The sequence below is a fragment of the Ascaphus truei genome, chromosome 4 (genome assembly GCF_040206685.1).
Source record: "Ascaphus truei isolate aAscTru1 chromosome 4, aAscTru1.hap1, whole genome shotgun sequence".
Classification (NCBI taxonomy): Eukaryota; Metazoa; Chordata; class Amphibia; order Anura; family Ascaphidae; genus Ascaphus; species Ascaphus truei.
This window is the reverse complement of record NC_134486.1, coordinates 407866264-407883384: the sequence shown is the minus strand read 5'-3', so window position 1 is coordinate 407883384 and position 17121 is coordinate 407866264. Positions and strand designations below refer to the sequence as shown.

The 17121-nt window shown below is 44.6% G+C and overlaps 1 protein-coding gene across 1 annotated transcript; it reads right to left on the bottom strand.

Moving 5' to 3' along the window:
- Positions 1-11419: 11419 nt before the first annotated feature.
- On the bottom strand, positions 11420-12370 carry LOC142492468 (taste receptor type 2 member 9-like). Its single transcript, XM_075595105.1, has one exon. The coding sequence runs from the start codon at positions 12368-12370 to the stop codon at positions 11420-11422; it is 951 nt and encodes a 316-aa protein (XP_075451220.1).
- Between the last annotated feature and the right edge of the window lie 4751 nt (positions 12371-17121).

The window sequence follows — 17121 nt, the reverse complement described above, 5'->3', positions numbered from 1 at the left end:
TATACCGGGATCATAACACTGGGCAAAACAAGGTGGTAAAATAAACTGTCATTTATTCAAAATAGGCTAAGCACAAAGAAACACAAAATACATGAGAAGAACACACTTACTGGGGGTCTGGGGCTGAAAACTTTACTTTCCTAGCTCGAATAGGACATAAAACAAAGTTTTTAGTTGACTGGGACTTGGTACCGAATGTCCTGGAACTCAAATCGGCATGAAGTTCCTGACGCCACCGCTCTCTTTCTTCCGGATTGTGTGTGTGGCCAAGAGGGGACGGAGGTGGGCGGATTGAGGGAGCGTGATTGAGTGAGAGAGGGGTAATTGATGGAGGGGGGAGAGAGAGAGGGGGTATGAGAGGGAATGAGAAAGAATGGTGAGGGGGGAGAGAGTGAGGAATATAGGGGATAAGAGTGAGACGGGGGGAGAGAAATACATGGAAAGAGGGGGGAAATAGAGGAGGGGGCTTGTGAGGTAGGAAATGGGGGGAGCTCGCAAGACTGTAAACATGGGGAGGGAGCACCAAAATGGGGGGGGGGGGGTGTGCTCTCTTAAAACTCCAGTCCTGGGCCCTGGGAAAATCTGTCTGCGGCCCAGGGTAGGAGGTCAGAAAAGGTCAGCTAAGCAGACAGTGGATTGAGCACTTAAAGCAGAGTGTGGGAGAGCAGACACAGTAACCCAGTTATATGATAGCTTTGGTAATTAAAATGGACTTTATTCAACACATTATAAAATAAATTGTGCTAGTGTGACAGTATATAACATGTGACATGTATATAATGTATACCCTGTTCACTTATGCAACTGTATTTGTAACCATGTATTATTTGTCATCTTAACTCTATGCCCAGGACATTCTTGAAAACGGGAGGTAACTCTCAGTGTATTACTTCCTGGTTAAACATTTTATAAATAAATAAATAAAATATATATATAGAACCGTGAGATCCCTTACATATAGACCAAAACTAGGTTACAGATTATGCACTTTAATCTAAGCACCTGGGGTAATTTGTGTAGACCCTATTTAAGGGACCATAGTTGGATACCTCCTGAAGAAGCGCATGAAAGCGTGAAACGCCTAGAGGGTTACCATACAGTCCCCACAAACCAAATTATATAGTTTATGTGTGTAGCCCTGGGTCCCGTTGCGCCGGGAGTGACCCCCGTTACTTCCGCTGTCAGGGGCGAGGGCGGGTGCCGCTGGAACCAAGCGGCAGACCCTCTGGCATTTCTGGAGGGTGGGGGCCGAGCAGGGAGCGCTCCGGTGCTCTGGAGGCTCCCCGGCGGGCCGACAGTGCAGGGCTCCGCATTTTGTTCCTCGCGCATGCGCAGTGCAGAAAGGAGATGCGGCGGCCATTAGAGTGATTGCGCATGCGCAGTGATTGCGCATGCGCAGTGATTGCGCGCGCAGCACTAGCCTACCAGGGAAGGCGCTTGGAAGGGACTACATGTTCCATGAGCCTCAGGAGCGCACCACATGATGCCAGGGAGCCTATAGGGCTGGAGTATCTCCCTGCTCTTAGGGATTGATACATTTCACGCGCGGAGCCCACGTTACTCTTGACCAGGAAGAGCTAGGGGTAGGGTGTGAGTGCAGGGGTCTGTGACCCACTGTCATAGGCCAGCAACCACCTAGGCCCCAGTTAGGTCCTGAGCCATATACTAGCTTGTTGTGCTACAGGGACAGGCCCTAGGTAGGGACACTGCCCCATTATCTGTTTGGCAGTCAGGGACACAGTGCTACGCAGCGCGTCCCTGCAAGGTGGGTTCTGGGATCAGAACGCCCCCAAAGACACAGAGCCTTACGGTGATATTATCCACGCCGGAATTCACTCCACGTGGTGGCGGATGACGACGTCGGACTGGACGGAATCCCTGTCGTAGTCTGCGGAAGCCGGGTGCAGGTGCCCTGGGCAGGTATCGTTCTACAAATGCACCAACACTGTACAGTAATGTCAGGATCACGCCTAAAGGGTGGGGGTACCGCATGGGTACACTGACGTGGTAGAGTGAACAAGGGCCCTGAATAGTACTTTGGACACGTTGTTGGGGGAGGTATACAGTGTTGGGTTAAGCACTGTGAGAAGACGGGTAGTTGTGCCTATGAGTGTCATAGAAGGACATTGTGACTGTTATTATTGCTAATGAGTATTGTGTTATTTTCTATTCTTCATATAGTAAACTTGTTTACTTTTACTACTGGGTATGTGGTTACTGTAGGTGGGTCCTGTGTGGGGTACATTCTACACTCCTAGAATCCTACACAGGTGGAGGCGCTGTAAGCAAGATTGTTCCAGAGGATTCACCCCAGGCTCTCACTAGCGGAGGCTCAGGCCTCCTGTGAGCCTAACAGGTATATTGCACCACACCTGGTAACATATAGGTTCCCCCTCACATGCACTCTATCTGCAATTGGAACTGGGGGAATACCCATTACATTTTAAGGTGCTGCTGAGATGTCAGACCTGGGGTGCCCGAACTCATTAAAACTGTCGCTAGAATTCACGTTACCTTCCCACCAAGAGGTGTACACCTGGGCGGTAAAGAGGCAAGTCCCGTCCTCACAAATCCTTGCTGAAGGGCAACTTCCCGCCAATGCCTCATCCGATGAGCCATGCCTAATACTAATGCAATATCCAGGCTTAGAAGATGCCAAAATCTTGGGTCGTCGTACCGACACCAATGGATTATGTGCACCGTACTAGTCACCGGGGGATGTGAACTGTCAACAGAGCAAGGTCCATCCAACTTGCAGTTCCCCGGGGCTCTCAGCTCAGGGTGTCCTGTTATCTACCTTGAAATGCTGATTAAACTCGAACCCTGTAGCCCCATAACAGACTTGCTAGAGACTAGTATGCGTATGTCCTCGTCCCCACCTAAAAGTATATCCGGGGATGAGGTCAGTGTTATATCCTGTGCTAATTGTCGTTCAAGTAGGCGGAGTTCCAGCCCCAACCTCGGTCCCAGTAGAATGGGGGAAATTCAACTACTTGCCCAGGCCTTACAGCAATTAGGCGGGCCCAAGCATGAATCCCCTTCCCTGCAGCCATACCGAAAATGAAAGCTCTTTTCAGGGGTGAAACCTACTCCCACGGGTGAGGAGGCTTTTGAAGTGTGGAAGGAATATGCTTCACAGGTGCTGGAAGAGTGGACCTGTCCTGATGCGATGAAAAGACAACGAATAATGGAGTGCCTATGGCCGCCTGCGTCCACTACCATCAAGATGTATAAAGATCAGCATAATGAGGTTACAGCACATCTGATGATGGAGTCCCTTACCCGGGCGTACGGTAAGGAAGATGATGTGAGTGAGTTATGGACTAAATATTATAATCTCCGCCAGAAGGAGGGGGAAGAACTATCAGAGTTCATACAAGGGATCCAATTGATCTTGTGGGATCTACGTTCTCGTCAAGTCATCAAGGCCTCAGAAGTGAATTAGTATAGACGCACTCAATTCCTGTGGGGAGCCATACCCACTCATCATATCGTAGTAATGATCAGATGCGCACTACGGAAGGGGGACACCCCTACTCTAGAAGACCTACTGGATGAAGTGAAGTGTCATGAGGCCTACACTAGGTTACATACTCCCAAGAAGACCAAGGAACTCCTCAAGAGGGATACCCAGGGAGCCTCCGTTCCAAAGGTCAAGAACTCTGCAGATCTCGTGTGTTGATGTCGGCGGTGTGAGGGGATTTGGATTGATCAAGTGGCTGAACTTCACTGTAAGTTTTTTTTTTTTTTTTCAACTTCAAATTTTTCTTTATTGGGTTCACAGATTCTTACATTGTATCACAGCCCATTGTATTAAAGCATCCCAATAAAGTTTTTATATCATACATTAGACTATTTGAACTGCCTCAATATGGAACAAGAAGCAAACATATAGGACAAACAAGACAAACTAGACGATGGACAAGGGAGGGGGGGAGAAGGGGGGAGGGGTTTTCTCCGGGTATGCCTACCGACGTATAGTCTCTTATGAGCTTCTTATCTTTGTAGATATCCCTCATTGTCTCCGTCTCGAGTATGCCGAGTTATCCCTATAGACTAGGTGTGTTGGATTGCTACCCTGGGGGCTGTCACCTACCTGTTCGTCGCTATTCGTCGTCTGGACTCTGACCCCTAGAGGAGAACGCGCCTGTACCTATTATAGCAGGATTGCGGTGGCATCCACACCGGGGATGTCTGTCTGTGTCAGCCAAGGCGACCAGACTTTTAGGAAGTTTGTGCCGGTGTCATTAACCAAACTCGTTAATTGTTCCATCCGGCAAACGTGCCAAATCCGATTTCGAATCTTGGGGATAACTGGAATTACTGGTTGCTTCCATAATGCTGCGATCTCGCATCTAGTGGCTATTGCAAAATGCGCGATTAATTTGTGCGTCGCATTTGGCATACCCTGGACCCGCCTGCCCAGTAGGAACAACCACGGGTCCAGGGGGATCTCCCAACCGAGAATCCGCTGTAACCAATCTCTAATCTGTTCCCAAACAACCCTCTGGTTGTGGGTCTCGTCAAAATACCCTTAGCAATTCTTGGGTTTTTCTTATTCCAAATGAATTTCATTATTGCTGACTGAAGAGAGAGGATGTCAGAGTGGACCAATGGTATAGGTAGGCTCTGGAAAAGATATAACATCCTTGGGAGGAGATTCATCTTCACGCAGTGTATCCTTCCAATCCATGAGATGCCCCCTTTTGCCCACACTCCGAGATCCTCCCCCAGCGCCTTTATTAACCTGGGAAAGTTTGCCTTATATAAAGTTTTGTAGTCCCGTGTAAGATATACCCCTAAATATTTGATAGCGGAGGGTTGCCATTTAAAATTAAAGTTGAGATCAATCAGTTTTTCAACTACTTTGGGAAGATTTATATTGAGGGCTTCTGATTTAGACTGATTAATCTTAAAGCCAGAAATATGGTTAAATTTGCCCAGAATTTCAAATACATTAGGAAGGGACGTGAGCGGTTTAGATAGTGTTAGGATAACATCATCCACATACAGAGCGGCCTTATACTCTTGCTCTCCATCTGAAATGCCTGTTATATCTGGGCTATTACGAATGTGCGCCGACAAGGGCTCTATACAAAGGGCAAACAGCAACGGCGACAGCGGGCATCCCTGTCTCGTTCCACTTTTTATATGGAATTGCTCAGAAGGTAAACCCTGGTGCCTCACTCTCGCCGCTGGGCCCTCATACAGTGCCATGATGGCCCGCATTAGGCGTCCTCCAAAGCCAAATGCCTTCAGAGTCTCCGTTAGGTAGGGCCAGTCTATTCTGTCAAAGGCTTTCTCCGCGTCCAGACTTAGCACCATAGAATGTGTATTTTTCTTTTGGGCCAGATCAATAAAGTCAATGATTCTTCTGGTGTTGTCTGCCGCTTGCCTTCCTCCGATAAACCCCACCTGATCTGCATGGATTAACCCGGGAAGGACACTACCCACCCTGTTCGCTATAAGTTTGGAGTAGATTTTGATATCAGAATTAATCAGTGAAATGGGCCGGTAGCTCTTACAGTCTGCCGGGTCCTTTCCGGGTTTGTGGATCACCGAGATGGACGCCTGAAGCATTTGTGCTGGGAAGGAGGCCCCCTCTAGTACGCCGTTAAATAATTTTAGCATATGTGGGGCTAGAATTTTGGCGTACTTCTTATAATACAAATTAGAGAAGCCATCTGGTCCCGGCGCCTTAGCCGGTTTTAATGCTTTGATGACTTCCAAAATTGCCTCCAAGGTAAAGTCCGCCTGTAGCGCTTCTCTCTCAGCCCTTCCTAAGGTTGGTAATTTTGCCTCTTTCAGGAAGGTGTTTAATAACTCACCCGTCTTAGTGTTGTGGGTGACCATGTCTCCATTATATAGTTTTTCATAATAAACTGTAAGTTTTTAAGTTACTATGTATATAAATAAATGTGAACTATTTCTTTGACGTCCTGCCTTCTCTGCGCTCCTTTCTTTGTTCTATGTTTGCTGTGCCCCGGTTGATCGCTGGAGAGTTTTGGAGCAGTGGGAAGAAGAGAAACAGGCGGCTGAGAATACTTGATAAGCGCGGTCTCACTACTTTCTTTATTGCGATATTTAATTTTAATGCTGGCATGAGAGAATAAGTTTAAAAAAATAACATTTACTTGTGCCACAACTTTTATTCAGAGGACGTTATTAATAAACTGCATCTATGCCTTGGCACCTGTCTATTTGCTTTGCTGCTCTGTTTTCTCTAATAAAGAAGTTACAGAGAGTTTGAGGATTTTTAGGAAGGAGAACACTGGGGTAAGCAGGATTCTCTATCTCCCAAAAGAAGAAAGTAGTCGGGTTGATTGATCTGCTCAGTAGAATAGTCCCATTCTGCAAACAGACCACTCAGAGGTAGAGACGGGCGAATCCACCCCACATCCGTTTCCCGGACTTTCGCTGATGTTACCCCAAAAATCCGTTTTGTGGTGTAAAATCCGCAAATTGATTTGGGCGGTTTCAATCCGTGCGGATTCATCAAAAACCGCCATTGGATACAACCGGTTACGGATTTGTAGAATTCAATTTACGAATTCAGCAATCTGTTGGCAGATACTTAAGAAATGGGAGAATCCCCTATCCGCAAACTGGGAATCGCCATTTTTTACATTGATCAGCTGATATCCGCAGATCAAAGGATCCGGCCAATCAGCTGTGGATCCAAATTTGCAAGAAAAAATTGGCCATCTCTACCCAGTCTCATGAGCTGCACTGCCCCAGAGCCCTCATCTTAAGGGGGGAGGTGAAATGGTAGGGGCAAAGCGTTTATTGTAATAAAGGTTAAACCCATCAATTGCCTTTACCTATCTAAATGGATATTCCTGGGTTAACCCAGTTTCCCTCTGGATAATGTGATTTGTTATATGAATTAAATTGTTTAGACGCTGTTGAGTGTATCTTCTGTCATCTCTGTTTGCAGGGCTGGTAATTCACTCAGCCAGCCTGCACACAAAGGGATTGGGCCCTGCTATCCAAATGTGGGAGGTGAAGTGCTTCAGACTGTTAGGAGTGGGGAATGGTGCTGACTCAAGTCTGGGGGATGCCTCGATGAGCGAAGCCATTGTTCAGCTCAGACTCTGAGGTGCCTATCTCTGTGAGAGATATCAGGCTGGCTATGGGAACCGTTGCTGTATTTGAGCCCCGTATGCATGATTCCCATTGGCCAGTTCGAATTTCTCACTCCTCTTAAAGCCTGCCTCTGTGGGCTGTTCGAGAGGCACGTTCACCACCCAAGTCCGGGATTGGCCCATCACGGTGAGCTCTCGCTTGGTGATTGGCCTGCATGCAGAATCTGTGTGCTGATTGGTCGCATACCATCTTCCATGCTTTCCTATGTAAAGTGCTTCCGATTTCAGCTCCAGAGAGTATTCTGATTATAGCGGAGTAGGTCATCTGAAGTTGTGCCAAGGACAACAAAGCGAGGCTCGTAGTAGAAGTGAGGGGCTATTTGAATGTGCAATAGCTCAAATAGTATCCCTGGAATACAACGGTACCCAAACCAGACGGAGAGTGGAAGTTACCTGGGTAAGCCACCTGGCACCTAGTTGAGTTAAGATCCCCCACGTATTCCCCGTTTTGGGTGAGTTTGTGTCAAACTGTGTGTAGTGCTGTGCATGTTGACCTCGGTCGAAATAAACTTGTTTTATTTAACCTCTTGCTCTGTCTGATGTATGCCCGGTGTTAAGTATCCTGGTCTCCCGTGACAGTGAGCAAACAATTCTAAATCCCATTCGATTAGAAAACAGTTTATAAATGTGTTGAATTATATTTATTAAAGGATCACATAAAACAATAATATTGTAATGCTGGGATTGTCATCTTTGTACTGGGCTGTTTCATCATAAGGGATTAACTCAAGGTTCCTCTGAGGACTACAATATGGAAACCAAACCCCTGCAATGCACAGGAATAAGACCCAGTAAAGAATGGGACATAATTAACAAAAGAAACGCATCTGAAAATCAAGTCGGATTTAAAGAAAATGTTTTATTAAAATTTTGCAAGAATAACATAAATATATAAATATTACTCAATAACTAGTAAAGACCATTAGAATATGGTAAAATATTAAAAGTGACATACACCTTACACCAAAGTAAGAAACAAACTTGAAGGCACAACATTTAAGAATCTAATGGCAAAATGCCCTATTTTACATTATAATTATAAGAATATAGAGTCGTCATAGTGTTCTAGTTTATATTATTAGTAAATGTTTATGTAAATCATTATCAAAACTCAAAAATATAATTACAATTGGGGATTCTATATAATTATAATAGGGGATTCTCTGATACTGTTTTGATACTGTGTATCCTTTCAATGGCCCAATAAATCAATCATACAGTAAAAAGTTGGGTTGTGCCTAAGCTTTTGACACTGCAGAGGTCTCAGATGTGATCTCTAAACTTGAGAGGGGGTCATAAATACATAGCAAATTAGGTTGATCACAGTATAGTTTTTCCTCAGAGAGTGAGGGGTTCAAAAGCTTAGCATTTTGTAGCTGGGGTATTGTCCTCTTGTGTATTCCACCATGAATGAAGTGTTGAGAGAATCCTGAGGCTAGGGTATTGTCATCAGGTGTCAGTGGGAATAGGGCTGTAGATACCTCCTTCTAATGTGCTGTAGAGGTTTGAGACTTCCAAAGTGGTTCATAAATGTATTGTCCTGATTCCAGCCATTTTTACTGGAGTCTAAAATTGCCAATGTTACTCGTAAGTATTTATACAGATAAATCAGTGGAATATGTTCATCAGGTTTTGTTTGGATGTCAGGTTCAGATCTGATGTATCCTTGGTGGTTCATCCTTTTGTGCCTGTAGCATATCTTTCCATAGATGGCAGCCTGTTTCTGATAAGTAGACTAGATAGATAGGCTGGTTGTTTCTAGGCAATAACTGGTGGTTCAGTTAATATATTTCTGAGTTTCTGTTCTTCAGTGAGTATTGGTTGTAGAGCCTTAATAATGTATTTCGGTGGTGATAATATATTATTATAGGTGATGACGAGAAGGACATGGTCAGCCTGTTTTCTCTCTGTATCAGAGAAATATTTCCATGGGTATTCTTACAAACGGTTTTATTACTCAGTCAGTTTGTCCCACTAAATATAATTATTGGTTGAAGGATTTATCGAGAGAGGACAGCGGTTTGTTTCTTGTATTCTTATCGAAGTAGATGTGGGGATAGCGGATGGCTTGGCTGTAAATTACTGATTTAATTGTTTAGCCAAAGTGGAAACTGGTGCTATGAAGGTATTTGTTGCTGTCAGTTCCTCCATCCTCTCTGATGCTAATATTGATATCCAAGAAGTTGATTCTGTTTGGAATTTGTTGTAATACTCATGGAACTGTTTGACATCTCTCTTTCTGTCCAGATAAGGAAAATATCATTGATATAGCTCAGGTATATCAGATGTTTTTGTTGTTGGCGGAGAAAATGGTTGGCAGAAAATGTCTTCCATTGAACGAGAAGTTTGAGAGTGTTTGAACTCCACAAGTTGTATGATCATATTGTTGTTGAATAAGGACTGGGACAAAGCTGGTTACCCACCCTTCTTTGATGACACACTATGAAAACCTCAAACAACTACAGTACATGAGAGGGGAAGGTGTCTACCGCCCTATTTACATTTATACCTGTTCACACTGATACATAACGTCCCCTGTATTCAGGATAGTTATCATTTGCTTATTCAGGAGTAACTGTACCAAAACAGTACCTCAGCTATAGTATGCTAATCTTTCAAAAACCTCAAATTGGATCCTTAAAATCCACCTGCGGATTGAAGAAACCGCGGATTGGATTGTCAATGATTCAAAAATATGGAAAAGCTGAATTGCCCTTTTTGAGATTGATCCACGGACCAAAGGAACCAGTCAATCCGTGGCACATCCAAATTCGCTCCAAAAATGTGCCCATCTCTAAAAACAACCACTGTTTTGAAGCAGTGAGGATTATGGTGCTTTCCTGCCAGTTTGATCCCAAGTACGATTAATATGTTGGCGCATTAAATGGTAGCATAGGCTATTCATTATCTTCCTCTTATTGAGATCAGTACGGATACTAGCTCCCTTTACTGTTTTGAAGCAGTGAGGATTATGGTGCTTTACTGCCAGTTTGATCCCAATTTCCGCAATCCTCATATTGATGCATGCAAGTTACTATAATACCGGGGAGACCCCTGAAAAGTTAGGCAATATCTTAATCTCCTGGGCATATCTCTAAAAACAAGGACCTCACATGGGACCGTGTCTCCATAGAAATCATTGGTGTAAGTGATGCCCCCTCCCCCCCACCGGGTAACGGCTTCCTTCTTCTGTCCCCTTGGCCACTTTGGGGAATGCACGGAGGCACCTGACAGTACAGACATTTTCTCAGAGATGCTCTGCAGCTGTCATGTCCCTTTCTGCATTATTCCCAGTGTGGCTGTCTGCAGATAGCAGCAAAAGACACATTGAGAGCACTAGTTACACCAAAGGTTTCTACACTGTTCCTATCCCTGGAGAAAGTTCCACTGCAGACCCAGGACACAGAAAGAATACTCTGCAAAAAGGTCATATTAATAATATTAACATTATGGACAAATATGCAAATTAGAAAGCCAACTGTTAATTTGTATAAACTCCTAAAATTATTTTTCAAAATGTTGGTCAGTCTGGTTAGCATGGAAATTCAACAATCTTTTGCTAAAAAATATATACATGAACCTACATAAAAATTAATTTGTCTTTACACTTACTACATCAACATAAATGTACAACATCTAGATGCTTACTTATTTAAATCTGCAAACTACAAACTGTAGCAAAACGGCACAAAAACAGCACTAGATTTATCAAAGCTACAAATACATTGCTTTTATTTATTATAATTATTATTATTATTTTAACGTTTTGTGGAATTGTTTGTACCACATGTTCTAGTTTTCAATCTGGGCAACATTGTCTTCTAAAACATATATTCATTACCTAACCCTGATTTGTACAGGTGACAGAAAATATACTCTTCGTTGTCTTCTCGGGAGAGAAGAATTGAAGCAGTCAAGAAGATCTGTACCAACCCATAAAAGGAGGTGGAAGGGAAGATGTAAAAGATTTGGTATAACAGGAGAACAAATAGGCATGGTTTGGAAAGGATTACAAGAAGCTACCAATAAAATAAATCAGGTCAGTGGAACATTAAGGGGAGTATGAAAGAAGTTTTTGTTACAACCGTAATGAAAGGTATAAACACTTCTTAAAAGGCGAGCAAACAGACTTACATGACATTTGTTACAAAGCTGTCATTGGAAGTATAAAGAGTCCTGAAAGTGTGGACAAGAAGAGCATAAATACATTAGGATGTTGGTGTCCAAGAATCCAACATTAACAACGGGAAATCATGAATCTTCAGAATGTAAAGTTACTGGATGCTTGTCTCAGTAGTTCTCCTTGAGTTGGGTTTGGTGTTTCTTCTTCTTATAACATATTGGAATATTTTGGAAGATGCCTGCTTTAGCTTGGTTGTTCCCTGGATCAGGAAACTGGAGTGTACGGTGGGAAAAATGTTGATCAACATTTTGATTGTCAAGCGTAATAGGTTGCTTATTAAAGGATAAGATGACACAAAAGCAACATCAAAGCTAATATGAGAAGCATGAATGAGGAAATAAATCGTCAAGGACTTGATAGCAGCATAATGGGCATCCAGACGGGGTGTTGTGAAAGTGATATCACTGCAACTCATGCGCTTGGTATGAATCCAGAGAGAGGTAATTAAAAAAACTGATGAGATGGTAAATATAACAAGGGGCACAACACTCCCCAATACTATGCAAACGATAACTACATTCTCATCTATAGAATTCCTCGTTTCATTTACTGTGAAGTCATGTGTTGAATTGTTTACGTACCCATTAGTTATAGTCAATGGAACAGGACAAATGAAAAGTAGGGACATCAACACAGAGCACACGATCAAACGAGGTATCATACGTGGGATTCTCATTTTCAGATGCAAGAACAGAGCATGTTTGTAGTTTGCAATCTTCACACAGTATAAGATGCTAAGCAATGTGGAAACCCAGATATTGCAGAAATGAAAAAATATTAAACCAGACAGGAGAGCAATATGTAGAATATCGAATTTAGCATCATTTGGAAAGTAAACAGGAATGAACGACTCCAGGAGCGCGACACATTGATAACATATCCTTGTGATTCCCAGGCTTACTAGAATGTTGTCAAAAGCATTGAGCTGATTTCCTTTCCTCCAATCAACCAAAGGTACAGCTACAATAAATGAATTTATCATGACGCCAACCATGACCAGAATTCCTGATATAACAAGAAGGATCACAAATGATGATGGCATTGTTGTTTTGTCCAAAATTGATTATCTCTTCCATGTTTAAAAAAACAAAATAAACAAAAACAGAACTGTGTGGATAGTGTGGCTCCAATTCTGATTTGCGACTGACTTGCTGAGTAATATCTTTATTTTAGCGTTCTATGATGAAACAATATCATGCAAATAACAATTGCATGTAAAATAAGCTCCTGTGTTAATATTTAGGCAAATGAATCAGGGAAATAATTTTATTTGAATGACTTTCAGATATAAACATTTGCATGTCTGAAAAAGAAGGACCAAGTTAAAAAGGCCTCTAATCTTTTAAAGAAGGAACATAAATGTTACAGTCAATAAAGGTATTACAATCACGACGCTCTCAAATGGGAATATAGTCAGCCTGGTAACATTAAGGTTGTTTGAGAAAAGAAAAAACCAAGGTGGCACTCTATGCTAAATAGTGATAATATAAATATATACAGTGACACTAACGTGATATTGTCACCGGAGACCAGGCATTTACACCTTTTATCCCGGGATCATAACACTGGGCAAACCAAGGTGGTAAAATAAACTGTCATTTATTCAAAATAGGCTAAGCACAAAGAAACACAAAATACATGAGAAGAACACACTTACTGGGAGTCTGGGGCTGAAAACTTGACTTTCCTAGCTCGAATAGGACATAAAACAAAGTTTTTAGTTGACCGGGACTTGGTCCCGAATGTCCTGGAACTCAAATCGGCATGAAGTTCCTGACGCCACTGCTCTCTTTCTTCCAGATTGTGTGTGTGTCCAAGGAGGGAGGGAAGTGGGCGGATTGAGGGAGCGTGATTGAGTGAGAGAGGGGTAATTGATGGAGGGGGGGGGGAGAGGGGGTATGAGAGGGAATGAGAAAGAATGGTGAGGGGGGGAGAGAGTGAGGAAGATAGGGGATAATAGTGAGATGGAGGGAGAGAAATACATGGAAAGAGGGGAGAAATAGAGGAGGGGGCTTGCGAGGTAGGAAATGGGGGGGCTCGCAAGACTGTAAACATGGGGAGGGAGCACCAACACGGGGGGGTGCTCTCTCAAAACACCAGTCCTGGGCCCTGGGAAAATCTGTCTGCAGTCCAGGGTAGGAGGTCAGAAAAGGTCAGCTAAGAGGGTTACCATACAGTCCCCACAAACCAAATTATATGGTTTATGTGTGTAGCCCCAGGTCCCGTTGCGCCAGCAGTGACCCCCATTACCTCCGCTGTCAGGGGCGAGGGCGAGAGCTGCTGCAGCCAAGCGGCGGACCTGCCGGCATTTCTGGAGGGTGGGGGCCGAGCAGAGAGCACTCCGGTGCTCTGGAGGCTCAGCGGCGGGCCGACAGTGCAGGGTTCCGCATGTTGTTCCTCGGGCATGCGCAGTGCAGAAAGGAGATGCGGCGGCCATTAGAGTGATTGCGCATGCGCAGTCCTAGCCTACCAGGGAAGGCGGTAGGAAGGGACTACATGTTCCATGAGCCTCAGGAGCGCACCACATGATGCCAGGGAGGCTATAGGGCTGGAGTATCTCCCTGCTCTTAGGGATTGATAAATTTCGCACGCGGAGCCCACGTTAGTCTTGACCAGGAAGAGCAAAGGGTAGGGTGTGAGTGTAGGGGTCTGTGACCCACTGCCATAGGCCAGCAACCTCCTAGGCCGAGTTAGGTCCTGAGCCATATACTAGCTTGTTGTGCTACAGGGACAGGCCCTAGGTAGGGACACTGCCCAATTATCTGTTTGGCAGTCAGGGACACAGTGCTACGCAGCGCGGCCCTGCAATGTGGGTTCTGGGATCAGAATGCCCCCAAAGACACAGAGACTTACGGTGATATTATCCACACCGGAATTCACCCCACGCGGTGGCGGATGACGACGTCGGACCGGACGGAATCCCTGTCGTAGTCTGCGGAACCCAGGTGCAGGAGCCCTGGGCAGGTATCATTCTACAAGTGCACCAACACTGTACAGCAACGCCAGGATCACGCCTAAAGGGTGGGGGTACCGCTTGGGTACACTTACGTGGTAGAGTGGCCAAGGGCCCTGAATAGTACTTTGGACACATTGTTGGGGGAGGTATACAGTGTGGGGTTAAGGCACTGTGAGAAGACGGGTAGTTGTGCCTATGAGTGTCATAGAAGGACATTATTTATTTATTTATAAAATATTTTACCAGGAAGGAATACATTGAGAGTTACCTCTCGTTTTCAAGTATGTCCTGGGCACAGAGTTAAGACAAATAATACATGTTTACAAATACAGTTACATAATGAGCAGGGTATACATTATATACAAGACATTGCATGCACAGTTAAAGATAATTTGTATTATGGGCGTATGAAACAATTACAGACCACATTAAAATGTGTGACAGCCTTAGATTTGAAAGACCTTAGACTGGTGGTGGATGTGAGAGTCTCCGGTAGGTTGTTCCAGTTTTGGGGTGCACTGTAAGAGAAGGAGGAGCGGCCGGATACTTTGTTGAGCCGTGGGACCATGAACAGTCTTTTGGAGTCTGATCTCAGGTGATAGGTGCTGCATGTGGTAGGGGTGAGGAGCTTGTTCAGGTAGCTGGGTAGCTTGCCCGTAAAGAATTTGAAGGCAAGACAGGAAAGGTGAACTTTGCGCCTAGACTCGAGTGATGATCAATCTAGTTCTTTGAGCATTTCGCAGTGATGTGTGTTATAATTACATTTGAGAACAAAACGACAAATTGAGTTGTAGAGGGTGTTAAGTTTGCTAAGGTGGGTTTGAGGTGCCGAGCCATATACTATGTCTCCATAGTCTATAATTGGCATTAGCATCTGCTGTGCAATACGTTTTCTGACCAGGAGACTTAGGGAGGATTTGTTCCTGTAAAGTACCCCTAGTTTGGCATAGGTCTTGGTTGTCAGGGTATTAATGTGCATTCCGAATGTTAAGTGGGAGTCAAACCATATGCCCAGGTATTTAAAACTAGTAACAGGAGTTAGGGTGGTGTTAGTGTTGGTTGTAATCTGGAGCTCAGTCACTGGAAGCTTTAAAAGTTTAGTCTTGGTCCCAAACACCATTGTTATAGTCTTGTCAGTGTTTAAAAACAGTTTGTTTTGGGAAATCCAGTTTTCGAGTCTGAAAAAGTCAGACTGAAGTATGTGTTGAAGGTCAGAGAGGCTATGGCTGTGTGCATATAGGATTGTGTCATCTGCATACATGTGTATTGAGGCTTCCTTACAAGCTGTGGGAAGATCATTAATGAACACTGAGAAGAGTAGCGGCCCCAGAACAGAGCCTTGCGGGACGCCACAGGTGATAGCCAGGGGGTTAGAGTTAGAGCCAGAGATGGACACATGTTGGGATCTACCTGATAGGTAGGACTGAAACCAGTTTAAAGCATGCTTCCCTATTCCAGAGCTCTGGAGTTTGTTGAGCAGGATAGCATGATCAACAGTATCAAAACCCTTTGCAAAATCTAGGAATACTGCACCAGTGAGTTGACCCCGTCCCATTCCACACTGGATTTCAATGCAAACTTTTAGCAGGGTAGTTACGGTAGAGTGTTTGGGGCGAAAGCCAGATTGGAATTGGCTAGGGAAATTTGTCTTGTTACAGTTTCGGCCGAGCTGAGTCTAAAGCTGCCGCCACCGCGGTGTGGGGAAATGTGCGGGCAGACGGCGGCTTGTTTGGGGTTTTCCCTGGCGCATGCCGCGCGTCACTGTGGCGCAGGTCACACGTGCCAGGGTTTCCCGGCATCCCCGAAGCCCTGCAGAGGATGCATGGGTAAGGGGGAAGCTGCACAAAGCAGGAGCAGCCAGGGGGGAGCAGCCAGTGGTTCGGGGAAGGGGAGGCAAAGCATTTTAATTTTGCACGCGGGGAGGGTAAGATGCGGCTGGCTCGCGGCTTAGTTTTGGCGCCAGCCGAAAAAAGCCAGGGCTATTACGAGCAAATGTAAGGCTCAGCACGGCCGGTACATTATAGTAATCGCTTAATTGGGAGAGGACACATTTTTCCATGACTTTGGATAGGATTGGGAGAAGGGAGATTGGCCTGTAGTTTGAGACAGTGTTTTTGTCCCCACTTTTGAAGATTGGGACAACTCTGGCAGCTTTCCAGGTCTTAGGGATATGGCCAGCAGACAGGATAGAGTTGACTATTGAAGCAATTGGTTTGGCAATTGCTGGGGCACCGAGTCTTAGGAACCTAGATTGTAGTAAGTCAGGTCCACATTGGCTGCTTAATTTTAATTTGAGAAGCGCTTGTGTAATCTCCTTTTCGGATACTGGGCCAAATTGAAAATTGTGGGCAATGTTGGGAGGGGGTGAGGCTTTAGGGGTACTCCCAGGATGAGATTCAGGTTTGTGGTTTAGGTTGCGTTTTGCTAATAAGTTAGTAGCACACCCCACAAAGTAATCATTGAATGTATTTGCAATGTCGGTGGGGTTTGTCAGAGTAATATCGCCCTTAGTGATATTACTTGGCTGTTGGTGGTTAGAAGGCTGTAATATGTTGTTGATAACCTTCCAGAAGTTAGCTGGGTTTGATGTGTTCTGGAGGAGATTGTCAGCGTAATATTGTGCTTTTGTGTGCCTTGTTTACCTTGTGCACACGTTCCGCAGGCATCTGTAGTGATTGAGATCCTTGGTAGTGCCAGTTATTTTGTGGCTTTTCCACCAGGCATCCCTGAACTGGTAGAGTGCTATAAGGTCAGGTGTAACCCATGGAAGGTGGGCACCCCGTACCCTTATTCTGCGTAGTGGAGCATGGGTATCACAGAGTTTTAAGAACTCGGAT

Bases quoted from the DNA above. Each gene is read 5' to 3' on its own strand.
- LOC142492468 (XM_075595105.1), bottom strand. From the start codon at position 12,370: ATGCCATCATCATTTGTGATCCTTCTTGTTATATCAGGAATTCTGGTC.